The sequence below is a fragment of the Osmerus eperlanus genome, chromosome 18 (assembly GCF_963692335.1).
Source record: "Osmerus eperlanus chromosome 18, fOsmEpe2.1, whole genome shotgun sequence".
Lineage (NCBI taxonomy): Eukaryota > Metazoa > Chordata > Actinopteri > Osmeriformes > Osmeridae > Osmerus > Osmerus eperlanus.
This window is the reverse complement of record NC_085035.1, coordinates 2205518-2225720: the sequence shown is the minus strand read 5'-3', so window position 1 is coordinate 2225720 and position 20203 is coordinate 2205518. Positions and strand designations below refer to the sequence as shown.

General features: G+C 46.4%; 2 protein-coding genes across 8 annotated transcripts; both read right to left on the bottom strand.

Annotated features, from left to right (window-relative positions):
• Positions 1 to 186: 186 nt before the first annotated feature.
• On the bottom strand, positions 187 to 3073 carry LOC134038926 (cyclin-dependent kinase 2-associated protein 1). Of its 2 annotated transcripts, none has more exons than XM_062484588.1 (4): positions 2865 to 3073; positions 1609 to 1706; positions 1396 to 1522; positions 187 to 836 (listed from the first exon to the last, which is right to left on the bottom strand). In XM_062484588.1, the coding sequence occupies exons 1-4, from the start codon at positions 2908 to 2910 to the stop codon at positions 769 to 771; spliced, it is 339 nt and encodes a 112-aa protein (XP_062340572.1). In that variant the 5' UTR covers positions 2911 to 3073; the 3' UTR covers positions 187 to 768. The 2 variants fall into 2 exon arrangements, with proteins under 2 accessions (XP_062340572.1, XP_062340571.1); XM_062484587.1 differs by lacking the exon at positions 2865 to 3073 and adding an exon at positions 2281 to 2438.
• A 750-nt stretch (positions 3074 to 3823) lies between these two features.
• Positions 3824 to 20124, bottom strand: sbno1 (strawberry notch homolog 1 (Drosophila)). 6 transcript variants are annotated; one of them, XM_062484008.1, is made up of 34 exons: positions 19805 to 20124; positions 18085 to 18201; positions 17791 to 17892; positions 16900 to 17121; positions 16424 to 16547; positions 16018 to 16056; positions 15542 to 15642; positions 15315 to 15411; positions 14837 to 14997; positions 14332 to 14465; positions 14124 to 14214; positions 13650 to 13811; positions 13257 to 13392; positions 12622 to 12727; positions 11857 to 12010; positions 11302 to 11484; positions 11023 to 11120; positions 10485 to 10632; positions 9882 to 10077; positions 9545 to 9721; positions 9090 to 9259; positions 8604 to 8735; positions 8353 to 8488; positions 8000 to 8112; positions 7345 to 7416; positions 7138 to 7237; positions 6839 to 6913; positions 6433 to 6579; positions 6177 to 6271; positions 5976 to 6062; positions 5625 to 5762; positions 5401 to 5477; positions 5098 to 5291; positions 3824 to 4953 (listed from the first exon to the last, which is right to left on the bottom strand). In XM_062484008.1, the coding sequence occupies exons 2-34, from the start codon at positions 18199 to 18201 to the stop codon at positions 4811 to 4813; spliced, it is 4227 nt and encodes a 1408-aa protein (XP_062339992.1). In that variant the 5' UTR covers positions 19805 to 20124; the 3' UTR covers positions 3824 to 4810. The 6 variants fall into 6 exon arrangements, with proteins under 6 accessions (XP_062339992.1, XP_062339994.1, XP_062339993.1 ...); XM_062484010.1 differs by having other exon boundaries at positions 9882 to 10073; positions 10487 to 10632; XM_062484009.1 differs by lacking the exon at positions 19805 to 20124 and adding an exon at positions 18607 to 18628.
• Positions 20125 to 20203: the final 79 nt, after the last annotated feature.

Genomic DNA, 20203 nt, shown 5'->3' with positions numbered 1-20203 from the left:
CCTACCCCAAGTTTTAATATGACTGGTGTAGTGAAAACAATTTATATTCTACTAACCTTTAGTAGCTTTTCATTGAATTGACAAACCACAAAGCTTTTCCCATTTGTTTTGTATGTGAACATTTGATTCATTTCCAGATAGTCTTGACAAAACCCATGTGTGTATAAATCCACAATGACCACTGTATTGAAAATACAATTTATTACACTGAGTAATAAATACATACAAAGATGCAAGTAACAGCATTTTCATTATAACTACCAAAAACAATCTGAACATGACTAAACCAATGCATTTTGGCACATTTTAGTCAATCACTTCCCAACCAACCAATCAGTGTTATAAGGATCTGAAAATCAGGCCAAATTAGGTCTATCAAAAGAGTATCCGTCCTATAGGCAAGCTCTGTACAAGCCATGCAGTGTTTACAATGAACCACGGGCCGCATGGGCCTGTTTACATGCATAACTGACTATGTTTTAAATATGGAATGAAGAAACCAATACCGGAAGTGGGAGACAGTTGAACAAAAGAAAAAAAAACAATCCAAATACTTTGAATTCTAGAACGCTTCGTTCCTCATCTTTACAAGTCACATCTCATCATCACAACCTTGTTTTTCCTGTGTTTCTTTATCCGCCCCGTATTCGTGTCGTGTCTCAAAAAAGGGGGAAATACCATGCAACAGGTTCCTTTTTTTTCTTCTTCTTTTTTTTAAGGATAGAGACACCGTTGATTCTTCTTTCAGAGCGGGGTGCGCTGCCTTTACTAAGACCTAGCGTTCCTCTCCGTCTCTGCCAAGCATTCACGCACCAATCCCCTCGCGTGGATGATACCTTAATGAGAGAAAAAAAAAAACATTCCTCAAACGATAACTCAGCACAAGTAACTGTGGTAGTATAGCATACTTGTAATCCATGGGGTTAGTAAACAGTAATTTCTTCGGTCTATTTAGCTCTGCGTACGTTATAGTCTACGTGACCTGAAGTGTGTGGGGGTGATATTGGTGGGAAGTCAGGTGGCTGAGCGGTTAGGGAATCGGGCTAGTAATCAGAAGGTTGCCGGTTCGATTCCTGGCCGTGAAAAAATTACGTTGTGTCCTTGGGCAAGGCACTTCACCCTACTTGCCTCGGGGGGAATGTCCCTGTACTGTGCTCCTCCCAAGGTTTCTTCCATTTTTACTCCTGTTGAGTTTTTCCTTGTCTTCCTTGAGGGTTTAGGTTGGTTGAGGGGCAGTTCTATGGGCGTATGTGAAGCCCTCTGTGACATGCTTGCGTGTAAAAAGGGCTATACAAATACATTTGATTTGATTTACTTCCTGTAAGTCGCTCTGGATAAGAGCGTCTGCTAAATGACTAAATGTAAATGTGATATTGTTGACAGATGTTCACACACCTCGTTTTAGTCTCTCCATGGCGCTTTTGCTCCCTGCGTATGTCGGTCTGATCTCCTTCCCCAGTTCCTCGATGATAGCCAACAGCTCTGCATATTTACTCTGAGGCACTTGACTTCCGCTGGAACCCTGTCAGGACAACAGGCTTGTCATCCCGCTTGACGCGTCAATAATAATTTTGGGTGTAGGAGTGTTTTTTTTTTAAAGCTGTTTACCTGTGAAAACCCCAAGGAGGGTGGTCCATAGTCATTCACGAGGGGTCGGTAAGACTGTAGAGTTGCGAGGTTTGCTGAGGGAGACTGGATGTTTCCAACTGATGAAAAACACGGAACACATCGGAAAAGTTATTTTTAGGTGGAAATGAATCAATCAAAACGTGTTTTTTTGTTGTTGCTTTTTTACAAACTGCTCACGTTAGGACCCAGGGCACGTTGTTACAATGCAATAAACCCTGTCAAACACTAGATGTCCTCGATGGGGCTTAACAGAAAACCCTGGCAGATCAATCAACAGCTCTGCGCGAGGGGACTACCATGGAGGAAACGGAACAGGGCTGACTTAAGAAGCCAAAGTGATACATTTTTGTCACAATGTAACGACACCCTCCCGGCTGGATTCGGACAAAGAACAACGAGCCATCGTTAACGGAAAAGAAGGATTTTCAAATCTGCGACCTTGATTTGCCGATGTAGAACAAATGCGGGGTTTTTTACATTAGTAATAATGGCGGATATGAATTAGCCTAGCTCCCAGGATCTGACCCTATATATATAACTGGACAAAAACTACAGACACGGTCTTTCTCCAGGTATTCACCGAGACCCCGTATTTAACATTCGACAAAAACGGATGGATGCTTCAGTTTTTAACCGATATTTTTTCCTTACCCTGACTCCCGGAAGTTCCTGGAATGTGCTGATGGACATTGGGTTTATAAGACATTCCCAAAGACATTGTAAATTAAAGAAATAAAAATGACCCGAAATTCACTGAAGCGTCTGTCTCACTTTTTGTTTACAGCAGCGGCACCGGCAAATATGGCCGTCACTTTATATTGACACCCACAATGCATTCTATCACTACAACTGTCCATTCAGGATATTTTGTCATAAAATGGTTAAAAACGTTCCTTTCCTTTAGGAATCAAAAGTAAAGTACGGAAAGCGCGGTTTGTCACATTAAATGAACAAAACAACAATTAACTTCAATATTGAAGATATATTTTAGGGTATGTGGTTGACATAGATAGATTAGGACTTAGCTGAGCACATGGGAAACTTTTAGGTTGATACACAATGATGCTCATCGAAGAAGATACACAAGTGAGAAAACTGCAGACATGAAGATTATAAAAATTGTAAACATTTTCTCCCATAGCCTACATTAAGTTTGGCAAGCTTTGTTCCAACATACTCGGAGCTTTTGTTATTTCCACATTTACCAGGACAAGGGATAGTATATTTTTAAATACCTGTCTTTGTCTGTGGAGTCGCATCCATTGTTGCCTCATTCACCATTTAGTCCTACTTCAATTTGGCAGATTATAATCGATTTAATCCGTTACAAAATGTCAGTGCATGGCATATGGCCTGAGAAGTCCGTTGGCGGAGGTTTATAAATTGTTTTAGCCCCAGTTGAGTTGTGTTGTCTTAGGTCCGTGCTGATAAGAGGCCCGGCGGGATAGGACGCAGTCACTGTTGACCACTGGTGGACAAACAGCCAAATACAGGGACCTCTTCTACGGCCCAATCACTGCGTTCATCGTCAGGACCCTTAACGTATACTGAGGTAAATAGTTACTTGAGCAGCCATACTCTTAAATACCCAATCGAGACTGGTTTGTTCATTCACACATTGCATTTGGGAGGGGGGGGGGGGGGGGATTTAAAGATCCAAGTCAGACAGCAATTCAAATTTCTTTAGGATTTATTGGTCATATGCAAGAGGTAGAAATCTTGCCCTCGTTCAAATCATACAATGCAGATTCCTTTGTACAACAAATCAGTCAGTAGTGCGACACGACACTGTCCTTCAAGTGTTTCAACAAACTAAGCAAAATTGGTTTCTCATTTCAATATACAACTCTATACACATTGGTATAGCAAAGAAGCATCCTAACAGTTTGACATGACATTTAACTGCACTCATAACCCAGAATAACTCTTCAGAAAGCATTTTGCCCCCGCACATCACAGCTGACATGAGAAGCAGAGGAAGAGAAGTACCAAGGAGACCGAGCGATTTATTTCAACGGACATTCCAGTTTACTTTGAATTTGCTGTCCCTCACACATCAGTATTAGTAGATCCCTACCAGTGCAGATGTATACTCAGCCAAGGAAAACTTGTTATTTTATTAAAAAAGGATTGAGTCTCAACAGTTGAACAAACTCTGATACTTAGTATCCAACAACTATCATTCCCAGAATCCTTTTTAGGAGCACAGGGGTAATAATTTAAAAGGAAGTGAATGAGTTGAAACCATGCAAGGTCAAGCCTGTTAACAGCTTGGAGTGGGTCACAAAAAAAAGTCTATGGTGGTTAAAGTGGTTTGTTTTTTTACATAATAACTAAGCCACATATTCAGGAGGCTAAACACCATCAATTTGACCTTCTATGGGAGGAAGTTGCACAAAAGCTCTGTGAGACACAAGCTACTTTTAAAGGCTTTGAGGAACTACCACACACAAGTAGGTAGATTACACAAAACGTTGGATGCACTTCAGTTTTGATGGCCCAAAATGAACAAGATAATAGAATCTGCCAGAAAAAAAGTAAAAAGAAAGCGTTTGGGGAACGATCATGCATTTTGGGTAGACATTTTGCAAATGTCAGTGTGTTTTTTTTAAAGAAAGGGTCACTGTAGGTCGGGAGTAACCCCTGAGGGCCCATCCTGTGTTCCGTCACAAAACAGACGTTGGAGCCTTCTAATAGAGAAGGAAGTCTTCGTAGAGGTCACATACAGACAACACAGGGAGCTGTTTAGATAGAGCTCACAGGCAAGGGAGGTAAAGGTACAACCTTAGGCATCATTCATCACGCCTTTCCCTTCACTCACTTGCATTCTCTCCCCCCCACCCCTACCCCCACCTCCCCCACCCAGTTCTTGAATCATGGTCCAGCAAGACAGCGAGTAAACTCCTCCAGGTGAGAAAAAAAAACGCACTCGTCTTTGGGGCGGAAACCCTGAAACGTTTTTTTTCTCTCTTGACTACCGCTGCGTCGCATCTTAAAAAAGTGCCACAGCACGAGCGAGGGCCCTTCCCGAGGGAGCGGTTGGAAGGGCTAGCTGCAACCAGAGCCCTCTGGGCGGCGGAGTTGTCGAACCCCCTTCGGGGTGGGACGTGAACTCGAAGACGGTGGGAGCCGCGGGGCCTGGGGTGGCCCCTGGTGCTGCGTGAGGGCCCCCGGCCCCAGGCTATGTGTTGGCGATGTGGCTCAGGCTCTGAGGGTGGAGCTGTTGCCACTTCTGCTGCTGCTGGACAGCCAGCTGCTGGGACTGGTCGGAGGACGACAGGATGTTGGTCAGGGGGGACACGCAGTTTGCTGGAATGATGAGACCTGCACAGGGAAGAAACATGTCAACGAAATGACTTTTTTTTTTCATAAACAAAAAACGGAAACCTTGGAGCCTTGCTGCCGAAGGTTCCAAGACAAGGAAGCGACAACCGCCGTGCAGAACCATCGCTCCGGTGTTCCACCCACCTACTATCCTCTGTCCGTCCTCCGTCCTGAGGCGAACGATCTGCATCTTGACGTTGGTGCCGCTCACCGAGGCGAGGACGCCCTCCACCTTGGTCCACACGCTAAGCACAGAGCCACACAGCACGTAGTACGTCCGGCACCTCAGCCCGATCTCACACTGCAGGCCCACCGACGCCTTCCTGCAGTTCCCGCGCCTGGACACAGCAGAAGAAGAAGAAGAAGACGTGAGACTCGGAACGCACGAGAGATAGAAACCAAAACAGAATGTGTGATGGTTGAGTGTTGGATTGGAGTCAAACTTACCAATAAGCGTGAGAGCAGATCTTTGCTGAAGACTTGTACTGGTCTATCCAATGCTGCTTGGCGTCATCTGACAAGACCTGTTCAAAGCCAAACATCATGAGCCACAGCACCAACAAAATAACGTAAAAATTCACCAACCCACATAGAAACATTACATAAAACTCTAGGTGACAGAGTATTCTCGATAGGTTTTCGATTCTGTGAGTTTAAAACTGGCGTGAGACCTTTTTACACTTCTTCTTGATGTCGGTGTAGGTCTCCAGTTTGAGCTGTTTTCCGGTGTTGGGCCTGTACACCAGGAACAGTCTCTTCTTGGTGTTCACCTCCTTCACCAAGATGGCCGTCTTCTTGTTGTTCCTCACCTGAGGACCACATCCACACAAGTTTTGATGATTAAGCAGAAGACTGTACTAAGGTTACAAATAAAATAAAGTGTGTGGATATACATTTTATACTACTTTAGACTTGTATAGCTATTTTCTAAGTACTCAAAGACGCGTCACAGTGTACACACGGGGGAAATCGTTTAAAAGGTTATCGATTTACAGGCGCCCTGTGAATCGTCTTCTTCCTACCTGCACATAGAAGCCGTCGTCGGCTCCGCTCTGGTCTGCCCAGGCGTGTGTGGCCTCCTCCCAGGACATGCCTCTCTCCACACTCACCTGAGGAGAGAAGAGTGTGGAGGGTTTAGGTACGGCTCTTATTTTTATATTTTTTTTAAAGATGTTTTTGGTGGCATTTCTGCCTTTTTTCTTCATGACAGTGTGCGTTTGTACCGTGTACAGCTCGACGTGTCCTGACGTGGAGTAGCCCGGGGTTAGGAACTTCTTGGCTTCTACCTTCCTCACCTTCTCATCCCCAGAACCCAAATCTGTGTGTGCGTGTGTGAGAGAGAGACAGAAAAGAGACACATGGTTTAAGACAGGGGGGGGTCTGTGCACTGTAGACAGCAGCAACACAGATATCTGCAGATATGTATAATTCCGGAAAGTTTATAAACGTTCAGGTGAACCGGTCGGGATCCCGTCGTACCCAGGATGCCCATGTCGTATCGCCCGTTCTTCTTGGCGTCCAGTATGACGGCCCCCAGCGTGTCGGAAAAGTACTGGAACAAGGCGTTCTGCTGCTGCACCTCCATCCCCAGGATCCGGTTCAGGAACTTCCCGATGTTGTTGTAGTCTGACGGGTAAACAGACACAGATACATACAATTAAATAAGCACTTTTCATGCCAGTTTGGAAACTCCTCACCTGAGGGTGGGACAGTTAGGAGGGCAGACACGGTTAAGTTATGTGACTACAACAATATATATATATATATATATATATATATGTATTTTTTATCTATATTTTTCAAATGTTCATGATTTGTTAGACCCTTTTTAAGTGAAGTGTGATAGAAAGGGCAGAGAGAGCGAGAACATTTTGAATGTGCTCACCTTTATCTAATGACAGGATTTTGGACCTGTCTTCCACATTGATCAGCCCAACACCTATGAGTCCGTTGCAAATTTCTGCAAAAAAAAAAAAAAACTCATTAGTTTGATACATTAGAGATGAATTAGGACTTCTACAATCATAACTGCACGTCAGAACTAAAAAAATAAAAAAAAAGCCTGCAATTTTTGAATTCCCCTCCCTGGTATCAACCACACTCATGGGCCAACTGGGGGAAACTCAAACAAGGAACCAGATCCAACTATTCACAACCAGACAGGGAAAATCCAGTGATTCATACCTTTGAAGAAATCCCCGTCAAAATCAGCGGGTGGAGACACCAGCGGAGAGTCTAGGTTTACGATGGACTTCATCACTATTTCCAGAGCATTTCTGCCATACTGTGACAGAACGAGGAGGAGGGGGGGGGGGGAGGGGTAAAGGTTGAGATTAAAGTTAGACTCCTGAGACAGACATGCCGATGCACGCACACACACAGTGTCCTTACTTTGTTGTCGAAGTTGAACCTGCTCAGGTCTCTAGTTTCAGTGGCTCTCCGGTCTCCGTGAGTGAGGGCTCCCTGTTCAACAGAAACATTTAGATTTACATTTACATTTAGTCATTTAGCAGACGCTCTTATCCAGAGCGATTTACAGTAAGTACAGGGACATTCCCCCCCCGAGGCAAGTAGGGTGAAGTGCCTTGCCCAAGGACACAACGTCAGTTTGCGCAGCCGGGAATCGAACCTGTAACCTTCAGATTACTAGCCCGACTTCCTCACCGCTCAGCCACCTGACCCCCCTAGATTTTACACACAAAGCATTTAGCAAAGTTCACCTGCTTTGCAAACATTAACCCTTGTGCTGCCTTAGGGGTCACAATGACCCAAAGGTTCACAATGACCCATCGTTGTGCTGCGACAACTTTACCCAATACAAAAACAATAAAAAGCATTTTCTTTTAACCTTTGCACTGTGTGGGGGGGGGGAGACAGCCCGACGGTTAAAAGAAAATGCTTCAGTTTATTTTTGTATGAGGTAAAGTTGTCACAAAACGTGGGGGGGTCACAATGACTGAAGGGTCCCAATGACCCGAAGATAACACAAACATTAAGATGTCCTCGTGAGGAGGCTGTTATACTTGTGAGTGATCATTCATCTTACCAGGCTCTCAAGTCTTTTGGCCACGATGGATGCAAACCTCTGCTCTCCTGCCAGCTCTGATATCAGGAAGACATACTCTGGAGCGGTGACTTGATTCGACCGGTGGGTTCTCCCTGCGGGGCAAAGAGGATATTAGACCACAGCAGGAGTCAGTATATATATACACACACACAATGTATTTTGAAGGGGTATTTGTCATGATTTGACAGTTAAAGTGAAGAGTGACAAAAAGGAAGGGAGAGAGGGGAAGCCATGCAGGAAAGGGCCCCGGCCGGACTCGAACACGACCGTCGCAAAGCGCAACACACCCACGAGCCAAACACAAAACGTGGGGCTTCGAAGTCTTTACTAACCGAACTGCTGGATGGCTCGGTCTGCGCTCCAGGGCAACTCCAGGGTCATGTGCACCCTGCGCCGCTGGTTCTTGACCCGCCTGTCAGCCTGCAGGGAGATCCCGGAGCTGGCCGCCTCCGAGATGATGGCGATGTTCTAGAGGAGGGAACGAGAACGAGATGTTTCCGTGAAGTCTGGAGGACTGGAGAGGTACCGCACACACACACCTGTAGAACCACCTGAGCAGTCAGAGCGAGGCCGCCGGCCGTACCTTCTCCCCGTCCATGAACCTCTGCTTCTCTGTGAGGTTGAGGATCTCCACGGGGACGTCGAGCTCCGAGCGAGACTCGTAGGAGATGCTGCCGTCGTCGTTGCTGACCACCCGGCCTTTGCGACCCGTCATCTGAGACACGGGAGGGAAAGAGGAGGGAGGGAGGGATGCTTACTGGAACTCTGGACATGGCTGGCGTTAGCCACTAGATTCATCAACTTCATCTACCCAGGAACTAATAGCTTAACCCTCTGAAAGGGTCAACTACTAGGAAAAAAACCTAACTTTGTCATCATCAACTATAGATGATATATTTAACAAATTAATAAACCTAAACCATGAAACATCCAACCAATACAAAGATGAGTCTTCAAAACAAATCAAATAAATATGACCTTCCACTGCATATGGATATGCTCACACACAGAATACGAGTTAAATATGAACATGGAGAACACGAGCAGGGAGCCCCGGAGCGGTGGGTACCTCGGCCACGTTCTCCGGCCCCCCCAACTCGTCGATGAGCTCGTCCAGGGTGTTAGGGGGCAGGTCAGCGGCCAGCTTCTCCAGCTGGTCCAGGAGATCCTTCTTCATGTGCTGGGCGTCCTCCACGGCGTCCTGGCTCGTCACGCAGCCGTCCTCGCTCTCCACCTTCACTGTGGAGACCAGGAAGTTAGCTACTGTGGAGACCAGGAAGTTAGCTACTGTGGAGACCAGGAAGTTAGCTACTGTGGAGACCAGGAAGTTAGCTACTGTGGAGACCAGGAAGTTAGCTACTGTGGAGACCAGGAAGTTATCTACTGTGGAGACCAGGAAGTTAGCTACTGTGGAGACCAGGAAGTTGGCTCTCTCTGCCTTCACTGTGAAGACCAGGAAGTTAGCTAATGGGGAGACCAGGAAGTTAGCTCTCTCCGCCTGTGTGATGGTGCCATGGCTCTTACCTGTGGCGGGCGTGCTGGGGGTCTTCACAGCCGGGGCGGTGAAGGCAGGCCTGTTGGAGCCAAGGCCAGAGGCCAGCAAAGCGCTGTGGATGGAGTCTGGGTCGATGCTTTTCTTCTTTTTCTTCTTGCTTTTCTTCTCTTTGCCCTTTTTTGGCTCTTTTCTGATGAGCCAGGGATCTGAAAGATTGAGAGAAGAAGAAGTGTGGGGGGGGGGGGGGCGACAAGGTCAGCTATGAGGTCATCATGTCTCCTGCGCTCGCAACGGGTCCCGTTGACCACACGTGATTGGACGTTGAGGAGGAAGTGAGGACGGGAGAGGAGAGTGACGGCGGCTCACCATCTTCCTCGTCCTCGCTGGACTCGTCCCTGAAGGGGTTAAAGTCATCATCATCCCCGGAGCTGACCGACTTGAAGCTGTCGTCGCTCTCCGCCTCTTTCTCCGACTCTTCCGATTGGCTGTCGTCGGAGCTGCTGCCGGACAGCCCCCCCGACCTGCGGGGCTTCTTCACCTGCTTCCTCACCTCCGCACCTGGTCAGGAGGGAGGGACACATGACGTGATGACATCGTTCACGCAGTCTATCTCGCTCTCTCTTTTTTCTGCATGTCCGGTGACACCCACATACAACAAGAGTTATGGGAGTCAGATGGTTGAGCGGTTAGGGAATCGGGCTATTAATCAGAAGGTTGCCGGTTCGATTCTGGCCGTGCTAAATGACGTTGTGTCTTTGGGCAAGGCACTTCACCCTACTTGCCTCGGGGGAATGTCCCTGTACTTACTGTAAGTCGCTCTGGATAAGAGCGTCTGCTAAATGACTAAATGTAAATGTATGACAGGTTTGGTTGACACCACGATATAAAGCGTACTCCAATGAAAACATGCGAGGGATAAGCAGAAAAAAAAGATCCTACTCTGCTGTGAGAGATCCACACGGACAGCCTACCTTTCCTCTTCTTGCCCTTCTGCACCGCCGTGGTCTCGATGGGAGAGGGGGTCTTCTTGGCCGAGAGGTCGATCCCCAGCAGGCTGAACAGCTTCTGCCTGTCTGGAGCCGGGAAGTGCTTCTCAACCAGAGACTGCAGCACGCCTCTGGAGAAACCAACATGAAACGCTCCGTCAAACCACATTCCCAGGCCCGTGTTCTTCCAGAAAGTGGCGTGGTTAGGAGGTTTATTATATTTGAGCTTATCATAGGTGTAATCTATGTTCTGAGTACTTGTTATGTTAACATGTTATGTTATGCCAGGTTTGATTTGCGTTGTCTTGTCTTAAGAATTTCAGTTCCCAGTCTGACCTTGTGTTGTTCTGTGCATCTGACAATAACAGACTTGAACTTGCACGTGTGGTTGTGCCAGAAAGCGTTGTGTTGGTGTGGTTGTGCCAGAAAGCGTTGTGTTGGTGTGGTTGTGCCAGAAAGCGACGTGTTGCTATGGTTGTGCCAGAAAGTGGCGTGTTGCTATGGTTGCGCTGGGGACTCACTTGGCTGTGGAAACGAAGTCGTTGAGCTCTCCACCTCCCTCCTCCAGGGCCTCCAGAGTCCGGGCCTCTCCTGTGGACTGCAGCCCGATGACCACACACTGCAGACAGACCCCGCAGTTTATCACACACACACACGATACACAGCACCTTCCGGTACTAGCACACCAGCTGGAACCAGGGGCGGAGGTCTGTTTTCAAACAGTTGTTGGGACGTGTATGAGGATTGCTCTGCACCCGGCTGTCACATCCAGGGATCTGGGTGAGGATCAGACGTCTCACCTTGCCGTTCTTCACCTCCTCCCTGGCCAGCTGCACCACCCTGCGGACCTTGGAGGCGATGCAGAGGTACTTGAAGAAGCGCTGGTGGGCTGACCAGAACTGGCCCCACATGGACTTCTTCATGCGCTGCTCAGCGTCCATCAAGTTAGCCGCCTGCTGGAACTTCTCCCGGGCACTCACCCACTGAAACACACACGGGCGCTGGTCAGCTGACGCCAGCAGAGGTGGACACGGGTCAAGGGTGCCGGTGTCCTGACAGTACATGCTCCCCGTCAGATTGTCCTACCTGGGGCTTACCGGTCATCGATGTTGCGTAATTTTTGTCACGCTGTAAAATCATCCTACCTGTTTATTTTAGACTGGTAGGACAATCTGATTAGGTATTTTGCACTGTAAAATCATACCACCAGGAGTTTTCGATGTTAGGTGTTAGGACGGATCGATAGATATAATTCAAGGGATATAGCTATAATTTTGAGCTACGGTAGGAAAATCTGACAAGGAATGAACACAAGAATAGACACAACACCGAGGGCGTGTCCGCAGGGTCCTCACCAGACGCACGGACTTGTTGTACATCTTGATGTAGTGTTGCGTCAGCGGAACTTCCTCGATCTTGAACGTCACTCCTGTGAAGCTCAGCTGCCTCGCAATGTACATGCCACGCAGCTTCATATCCATGGCAACTATCTCCATGGCACCGACACCTCTGTAGAAGCAAAGGGGAGAAAAAAAAAATAATCGACTACATTAGATATTTACTTGTCGTCGCTATCCAAAAGGGCTCTGATTCCAAGTTCCTTCCTACGCCTCGGCTAAAAGCCCCCAAAAAACATCTACGCGTGCTAGCAGGAAACTTATGGTTGCTATACTGGTTACTAGGTAGGAAGTTTTGTATTGAGGCTTATTTAAACCAGTTTATTTTACTAAGATTTAAAGTTTTTACTCCTTCGATAGCTAGTGCTAGCTAGCTAGTTGTTTTTGTCGAAAAAATTACTTATTAAGCATCAATTTTAACAGACCGGGAAGGCAACACGTATAGGATTCTACCTGCGCGCGTTGCTGTCTCGGGAATGTCGAACGAGTGAAAACTTTAAATTGTAGAGTAGAATAAACTGGTTTAAATAAGCCTAAATACAAAACTTCCCACGTAGTAACCAGTATATCAACCATGACAGTTTCCTGCTAGCACTCGTAAGTATCTCAGGAATTTAAGGTCGGCATAGCGACGGACGCATTCTTGCATCGGAACGGCATTGTGACATCAGGTAGGACACTATTTGGCCCTAGGACACTATTTGGCCTGACAGAGCCTCTCACCTGCGCTCCACAGCCTGGATGAAGTTGCTGAATTCTTTGAAGGGAGTTCCTTCCCCCCAGATGCCCAGCCGGTTCATGTAGGCCATGTTACGAGGCTCCGAAGCACCTGGAAGGACATTTACATTACATTTTGTCATTTAGCAGACGCTCTTATCCAGAGCGACTTACAGTAAGTACAGGGACATTCTCCCCGAGGCAAGTAGGGTGAAGTGCCTTGCCCAAGGACACAACGTCATTTTGCACGGCCGGGAATCGAACCAACAACCTTCTGATTAATAGCCCGACTCCCTAACCGCTCAGCCATTTGAACCCCAGGACAGACGCATGGCGGAGACAGCGTCCGTCTAGAGACAGCGTCCGTCTCTATGGGTGAACTGTGATGGTGTCTCTCCTCTCTCCCACCAACAGTCTCTGGAGGAGGGGATCCCTCTCTGAATTGCTCCTCCCAAGGTTTCTTCCATTTTTTTTTTTCTCCTGTTGAGAGTTTTTGGGGAGTTTTTCCTTGTCTTCCTTGAGGGTTTAGGTTGGTTGAGGGGCAGTTCTATGGGCATATGTGAAGCCCTCTGTGACATGCTTGCGTGTAAAAAGGGCTATACAAATAAATTTGATTTGATTCCACCTGGCCTGGTCCTTACCTGTGGCACTGGCGTAGACCACGCGTGCTTTGGGAAGTTTGTTCTGCAGCTCCAGGACTGCCAGGCCAGTCTTGGTGGGCTTGGACGAGCCGATTGGACACACATTTTTGGCTTTGTGACACTCATCATAGACAATCTTACAGGTGTTGGGTTAAAGAAAAATAAATATATAGTTCTAGATAATTATTACATATATATATATTAGTTAATAAGATATAATTATTAGTTAATTATCACTGATACTCATACATATTTATGCTTCAAAAACAAATTGTATAATATAAAAAAAAGAATTAAAAGTATGATAAATTATAGTAAAAAGTATAATAAAACACACAAATATAAATAATACATCAAACTTAGCATTTTCTTTTAAATTCCATTAAAGGATACAACTCCATCAAAGTCCTCCCCACACCAGTGGAGGAGCTGTTTGAACCTGGTCTTATACTTTCCCCCGGACTGGCTCTCCCCAATCAGGGACGAGTAGGTGGCGAAGATCACACCCTTCTTTACGCTCCCATTGTGTTTGGAGGAGATCTTCCCATACTTGAACTGAGGAGACCAGAAATTAAACTCAGAGAGGAAGCAGAAGAGGGATTCAAGACCAGATGCAGAAGCAGCAGACCAGCTGCGGGTCATTTCCTGCTCCTTTGCCTTTATTTAGTGAAAGGACCGGGTCATTTCCTGCTCCTTTGCCTTTATTTAGTGAAAGGACCGGGTCATTTCCTGCTCCTTTGCCTTTATTTAGTGAAAGGACCGGGTCATTTCCTGCTCCTTTGCCTTTATTTAGTGAAAGGACCGGGTCATTTCCTGCTCCTTTGCATTTATTTAGTGAAAGGACCGGGTCATTTCCTGCTCCTTTACCTTATTCAGTGAATGGACCTGGATGTTCTTCGCTCCAATATCTCTCAGATCCCTCTCAGCGTCGTACTTCAGGTCGTTGGAAACACTGAACCTGTAGAACGAACAGACAAGCTAGAATCACAACTCGCTCCTCTGAAAGTACCGTAGTTTCGAGATCCCCGTGTCTTCTAGCAGCATGGCGAGCAGGTTCTAGAAAGGTCTTGTTTACCAGAGTGATCTCTTCCTGCCTAGGAGGTAGTTCTCGTAGATGATCCCAGCGATGGTCCTGCCCTTCCCCACGCCGGCTCCGTCGCCGATCAGATACGACGCTCGGTCCCCGTTGGGTAGGAATGTCTCGTGTTGCTACGGGTACAAGAGAAGATTTTAAGTAAAGTAACATCATCTCTTAACTCGACTAGTACGAAGAACTGTCCACACTAGAAGTAGCTAAAAAAAAGCTTTTAAATCTATGTAATCTTTATAAATAATAAGTATGCATTTTTATATAAAATATACAGAAATATCAGTTGTAAAAATGTCATTCAAAAACGGACCACTGTGCAACCGACGCAAGCAAGCACACCCTACAATTTCCCCAGAAATTGTACCCTCTCTAGTTTCTTTTAACAAGCAATGTCACAGAAGTCTCCACATAACCGCACCTAAACCCTCAAGGAGAAAAAAAAAGGGAATCGCAGAGTTGGGCCTTTCTCCGGAGCTTTGAGGAGCGTTACCTGGGCAGCGTACGTGATGGCCTCGAGCTGCAGAGCGGAGAGCCAGCCTCGGTCGATGGTCTCCTCTGGGATGGACAGTCGATACCACACGTTGGGGGGGTTGACACTGGACAGGGAGCTGGTCTCCACCACAGGGTCCGGGTGCCTCAGGCCGATCCTCACTGGACACACACGGTCGTCAGTCAGAGGTGAAGCGTTTTAACCCGTGTGTTATCTTCGGGTCATTGTGACCCTTCAGTCATTGTGACCCCCCCCACGTGTTGTGACAACTTTACCTCATACAGAAATATAGTGAAGCATTTTCTTTTAACTGTCGGGCTGTCTCACACCCCTCACAGCACGAAAGTTAAAAGAAAATGCTTTTTATTTGGTTTTGTATTGGGTAAAGTTGTCCGGCACAACGATGGGTCATTGTGACCCGATGGCAGCACAAGGGTTAAGACCCAACACCGTGAGTTTTCTAGCGGAGCAGCCTTACGTTTCATGGGCATGTACTCTGCGTACGTATCAGCATGACCCAGCTCTTCCTCATCCTCTTCCTCGGGCTCATCCTCCTCCTTCATCCCGGGTAGTTTCTATGGAAACACAAGGCGAAGCCGGAGGGAATGAGTGCGAGGTCGTTCGCAGCACCTCAAATCTCCCCGTCAGTGGATGAGACCCGTCGGCCGTCGCCGGCGCGAGCGCGGCCCAGAGGGAGACACTCACGAGGGTCGGCGAGAAGCTCCGCACTTTCATGTCGTCGTTCACCCAGATTCGCGCCATGTCTCTGCCCATCACCTCCTTCTTCACCCCGTTGTTCAGTTCCGCTAGAGGGGGGGGGGGGCGAGAGAGAACACAGGCCTTGTCAGAGAGCGGGACGCGAGCGGTAACCCGTCTGAGATCAGGATGCACGATGAATTAGGGGCTAATCTTTTGCCAACTCCATGAAGAGATCATCCTCTGATTCTCAAAGGGAGAAATTGTTACATTTATCATAGATTAGTTATACATTCACATCAAAATACAAATGCATCCTAAGCAAGACCAAGCATAGCTAATGTGTGACGTTAACAAAAGGACAAGACTGCTTAGAACGTGGAATACCCAGACCAGTTTAAATATCTATTTCCAGCCTTAACGGTTCACCCTGTGAAACACCTCAAAATTGACCATCCCTGCCCCTATCTGGAGCCTGTCCATACCTGATTTAGTGATCATCTTTGTCGTGACCAGAATTATTTCTGCGAGGATGAAAGCATGTGTAATCAAGGGTCAGTGAATCATAAGAAACAATATTTGCCGATTAGAAAAACATGCTTAGTAGGGGTGTCCATAATGGCCAACTCCCAGAGGCATATTAGAATATCGGGAGTCTCAGATCTGTGATTCCATGAACCATCCCTACTACTCTAGAGAGGATCAACGTACAAATCGAGACCACGACCAGTTCTGGACGGACTCCGCATTTCCATCCCCCGTCATCCCCAGAAGTCATCCCCAGCCACCCTTACAATTCAAGACACATCCTTTCGAACATGAGGCGGGGAACAGAAAGGAGGGGAGGATGAGGAGATGGGGGGGTGGGCGTGGCAAGGCCTCGCGACTCACTGGTTCCCGTGGACGTTGCCGTGGCGACGGGCTGGGCTATGTCGGGTGGAGGCTTGAGCTTCATGAGCTCCACCAGGCTGCTGCTCTTCACCCCGCTCTGCCTCAGCAGGTCCTTCAGCTGGATCTGACACGCCCCAGACGAGAAGACAGGCAGGAAGTGACACGCCCCAGACGAGAAGACAGGCAGGAAGTGACACGACCCAGACGAGAAGACAGGGAGAAGCACGGGAAATAACGTGCATTTAAAAAAAGGATGGAAAAGAAAGTTAATACACCTGCCTAGCTGCTCATGTAATGTTAATGACATCACAGGTGACTGACTTTATTAGCATTTTCTTTATAGTTTCATTTGAAATACATAGTTTTAGTTTTTTTAATGTTTTTTTTATTTATTTTTTATTACAGAAATGATCATAGAATCAACATGTAATTTAACAACTTGTGGTAGCCCCCCAGACTCTGGCAGACTGACTGACCTGCTCTCTGCTGGGCACCATGGAGGGGCGGGACAGGGAGGAGCTGGAGGTTGCCGTGGAGCCATGCAGGGCTGAAGGGGTGGTGTGAACCACCTTGGTTACGGTGATGGTGTGTCTGGGGGTGCTTGTGGTCGACGGTTTGGTCACAACGACGGTTCCCAGAGATGGCAACTGATTCAGTTGATTTAAGACAAATGTAGTGGTTGAGGGCTGGGGCTTGTGCTGTAAAGAGGAAATTGAAATATAATCAAACCAATGTTATAAGGCAAGTTAAAGTAATGGTCAAATTATGTGTCATTGTATACAATACAACTAGATTTAGTTTGGCGACTCTCAGACAGCAATCTCAAGACAGTTATAGGTGCGGAGAAACAACTAGTTGTTTAACATTTGTGATGAAAACATTGGAGATCATACAAAAAGCGAATTGGGATAGGATGTCAATAAATGACATCACTAAACAATGAGCCTTGTGATGTTACCCTTATGGTGACTGTGTGAGTAGGTGATGTTACCCTTATGGTGACTGTGTGAGTAGGTGATGTTACCCTTATGGTGACTGTGAGTAGGTGATGTTACCCTTATGGTGACTGAGTAGGTGATGTTACCCTTATGGTGACTGAGTAGGTGATGTTACCCTTATGGTGACTGAGTAGGTGATGTTACCCTTATGGTGACTGTGTGAGTAGGTGATGTTACCCTTATGGTGACTGTGTGAGTAGGTGATGTTACCCTTATGGTGACTGTGAGTAGGTGATGTTACCCTTATGGTGACTGAGTAGGTGATGTTACCCTTATGGTGACTGTGTGAGTAGGTGATGTTACCCTTATGGTGACTGTGTGAGTAGGTGATGTTACCCTTATGGTGACTGTGTGAGTAGGTGATGTTACCCTTATGGTGACTGTGTGAGTAGGTTGAAGTGCCGTCTCTGTTCTAACAGCTCCCACCGCCTCGGACCCCAAACCAACATCCAGGGCATTAATAGAGATGGACTAGAAAACAAATAGAAACATTTCTACGAGCATGTTCACCAGGAAGACTACAATAATGCAGTTTCAAGTTAACCAAGTAGCGATTTGAATAAAACGCTTGTACAAACTGGCTGTTTACTACTATCCCCCTGTTTAAGTGGCCATAAGGGGTCATGGGTCATGTGACTGATGCATCACCTGAGGACTTCTTACCTGCTGGAGGGGAGAGGACTGGGCCGCATCCTGAGGTTCAAAGTCGAACAGATCGTTTGCGCAGATGCCGCTCTCGCTCAAAGCAGCCAGGAGTAAATCCTGTCCAGGATCCATCATCTGCACGAGACAAATGTCATTAACTCGCTATTGACACCAAGAGAGGATTGATAACTACTTACAATGTGATCTGTGTCTTTCTAACGTCGACACAATGCAAAAGGGAGATTTTCTACTTGTAAACGTTAAAGACAACTGCATGAAAACAGGCTAGGCTAGATCTTCATAGATATGCAATGCATTATTAGTAGCATAACTTTCTCTAGACACATGGCAGCCGAATGTGTGAAACGAACAATAATTTCTCATCTTGACACTTTTCACACTTTCACGCATGAATACATTTTAGGATTAAATATATCCGCATTTTTCAACGTCGGAAATTACCGGAGCACGAACTTGCAAAGGCTATGACAAACGTTCCACAGCAAAGTAGTTCGTAACTATAGGAGTATTTACACTTACAACTGTTTTGTTTATAGAATGCAGTCCTACGAGTAGATTATGTAGTCGTACATAGTAGTGTCGATCAGGCAGTGACTGGCCTGGTAACTTAAAATCCAGTTATGATCTTGAGCTAGCCTACAAGTTGCAATGTGACCCAGACCATTGCACGTGTTTGCACTACCTTGCTATTTCCAACTTCCTGGACTGACGTCGTTAACAACTACAGAGTATAATGTCAAACGGTACAACGTGTACCAAACTTGTTAGAATTCCCTCAAACAAATTGTCAGAGATAACTGGTAATTATGGGTTTGGCATATCTATGCTCTGATTTAACTATTGAAACCACTAGGCACCAACTACGGTTAATATACAACTGCAAATCTTAGGGCTGCGCTAGGTCTACAGCTAGCTGTTACGTTCTTTCGTTTCGTAGCTGGCTAGTAAAATGGCTAAGCTAACACGAATTTGCTAACGCATCGTTAGGGATAACCGGTTAAGCCATGCTATATGTTAGCTGGGCTAGTCCTAGCCATGTCCACATGTGGTCCGGTCAGGAGGATCGAAACAAGCAAAGGTTTCGTTAGCTTGCTACAAAGCTAGCAAAGTGAGATGTGGTTCGTTCGCTAACTCGCGCGTTGTCTACTTAATTAACGTTAGCTAGCAAAGAGTAGCCACTGCTACAAGCTGGTAAACCACTTGAATTCTACCTGGTTTATCAAAGAACACACAACGTTGTTACTGCCTAGACTAGTAAGCACCATCGGTTTCTGTTGACGACGGTCACAACATTCAGGGATATCCTACTAGGCGTGGATGAGTCTAGTAATATTATACTATACGGCTACCTAATGCCACATACTGATATTTTATAGTTTAGATTATCTGTGAAGAACCTAGTTGGAGTTATATCTGTTAGTCTACTTTGTAACAATTATATTAATGCCAGCTGTGTTATGCTTTCACATTGTAGCTAGCACAACGTAACGTTAATCAACCGTTACGTAGCGTACGTTACGTTAGCATTGGGCTAACTAGCTTGCTAGCTAAGAGAGTGCTAAATTGGCTGGCTAGCAACGCTACCTCACTGCTAGTCTGAAAACAACAAACAATTGTTTCACAACCAACAACGCCACACGGCTTTGAATGCAATCTCAATGATCTTGGAACATTCCTGTGACGATCCCAGACATTATTACCAATCAGCAATACTCACTTGACAGTAAACGACTGTCACAATTGTCGCAGTGGTTTAGGGGTATGTCACCCTCTTCGATCCGCTGTGTTCTAACCACCTTTCGCCATATTTACCAAACACCAGCTGCGAGTTGATCACGTGACGCTCAATCCAAAGACTGGAATTTTTAGATTCGAATTCCTCGCTGGTAATCGATGAAAATCGCTCTTCAAGATAGCATCGAGTGTCCATTTGCGTAAAGCAAAGGATAACGATAAGAAAGTTGACATTTCAAGTATATTTGTCAACCTTACAGATTCGAGAAACAGAGCGCTAAACCTATATCACGTGACAATGTTTGCTCGTTCGCAGGAAATGACGCCCAATACTTTTTTTAGGTGATGAACGTATCCTGTGATGATGCTTGGCAGACACTTT

Coding starts and splice junctions, on each gene's coding strand:
- sbno1 (XM_062484008.1), bottom strand. CDS start 18,201: ATGATGGATCCTGGACAGGATTTACTCCTGGCTGCTTTGAGCGAGAGC. Junction 14,466..14,836: donor CCATCACGTACGCTGCCCAG/GTAACGCTCCTC, acceptor TTGTACCCGTAG/CAACACGAGACATTCCTACC. Junction 10,078..10,484: donor AGGGCAAGAAGAGGAAAGGT/AGGCTGTCCGTG, acceptor CCTCCCTCCTGA/CCAGGTGCGGAGGTGAGGAA.
- LOC134038926 (XM_062484587.1), bottom strand. CDS start 2,347: ATGTCTTTGGGAATGTCTTATAAACCCAATGTCCATCAGCACATTCCA. Junction 1,707..2,280: donor AGGAACTTCCGGGAGTCAGG/GTAAGGAAAAAA, acceptor GTTTTTCATCAG/TTGGAAACATCCAGTCTCCC. Junction 1,523..1,608: donor CCTCCTTGGGGTTTTCACAG/GTAAACAGCTTT, acceptor TTGTCCTGACAG/GGTTCCAGCGGAAGTCAAGT.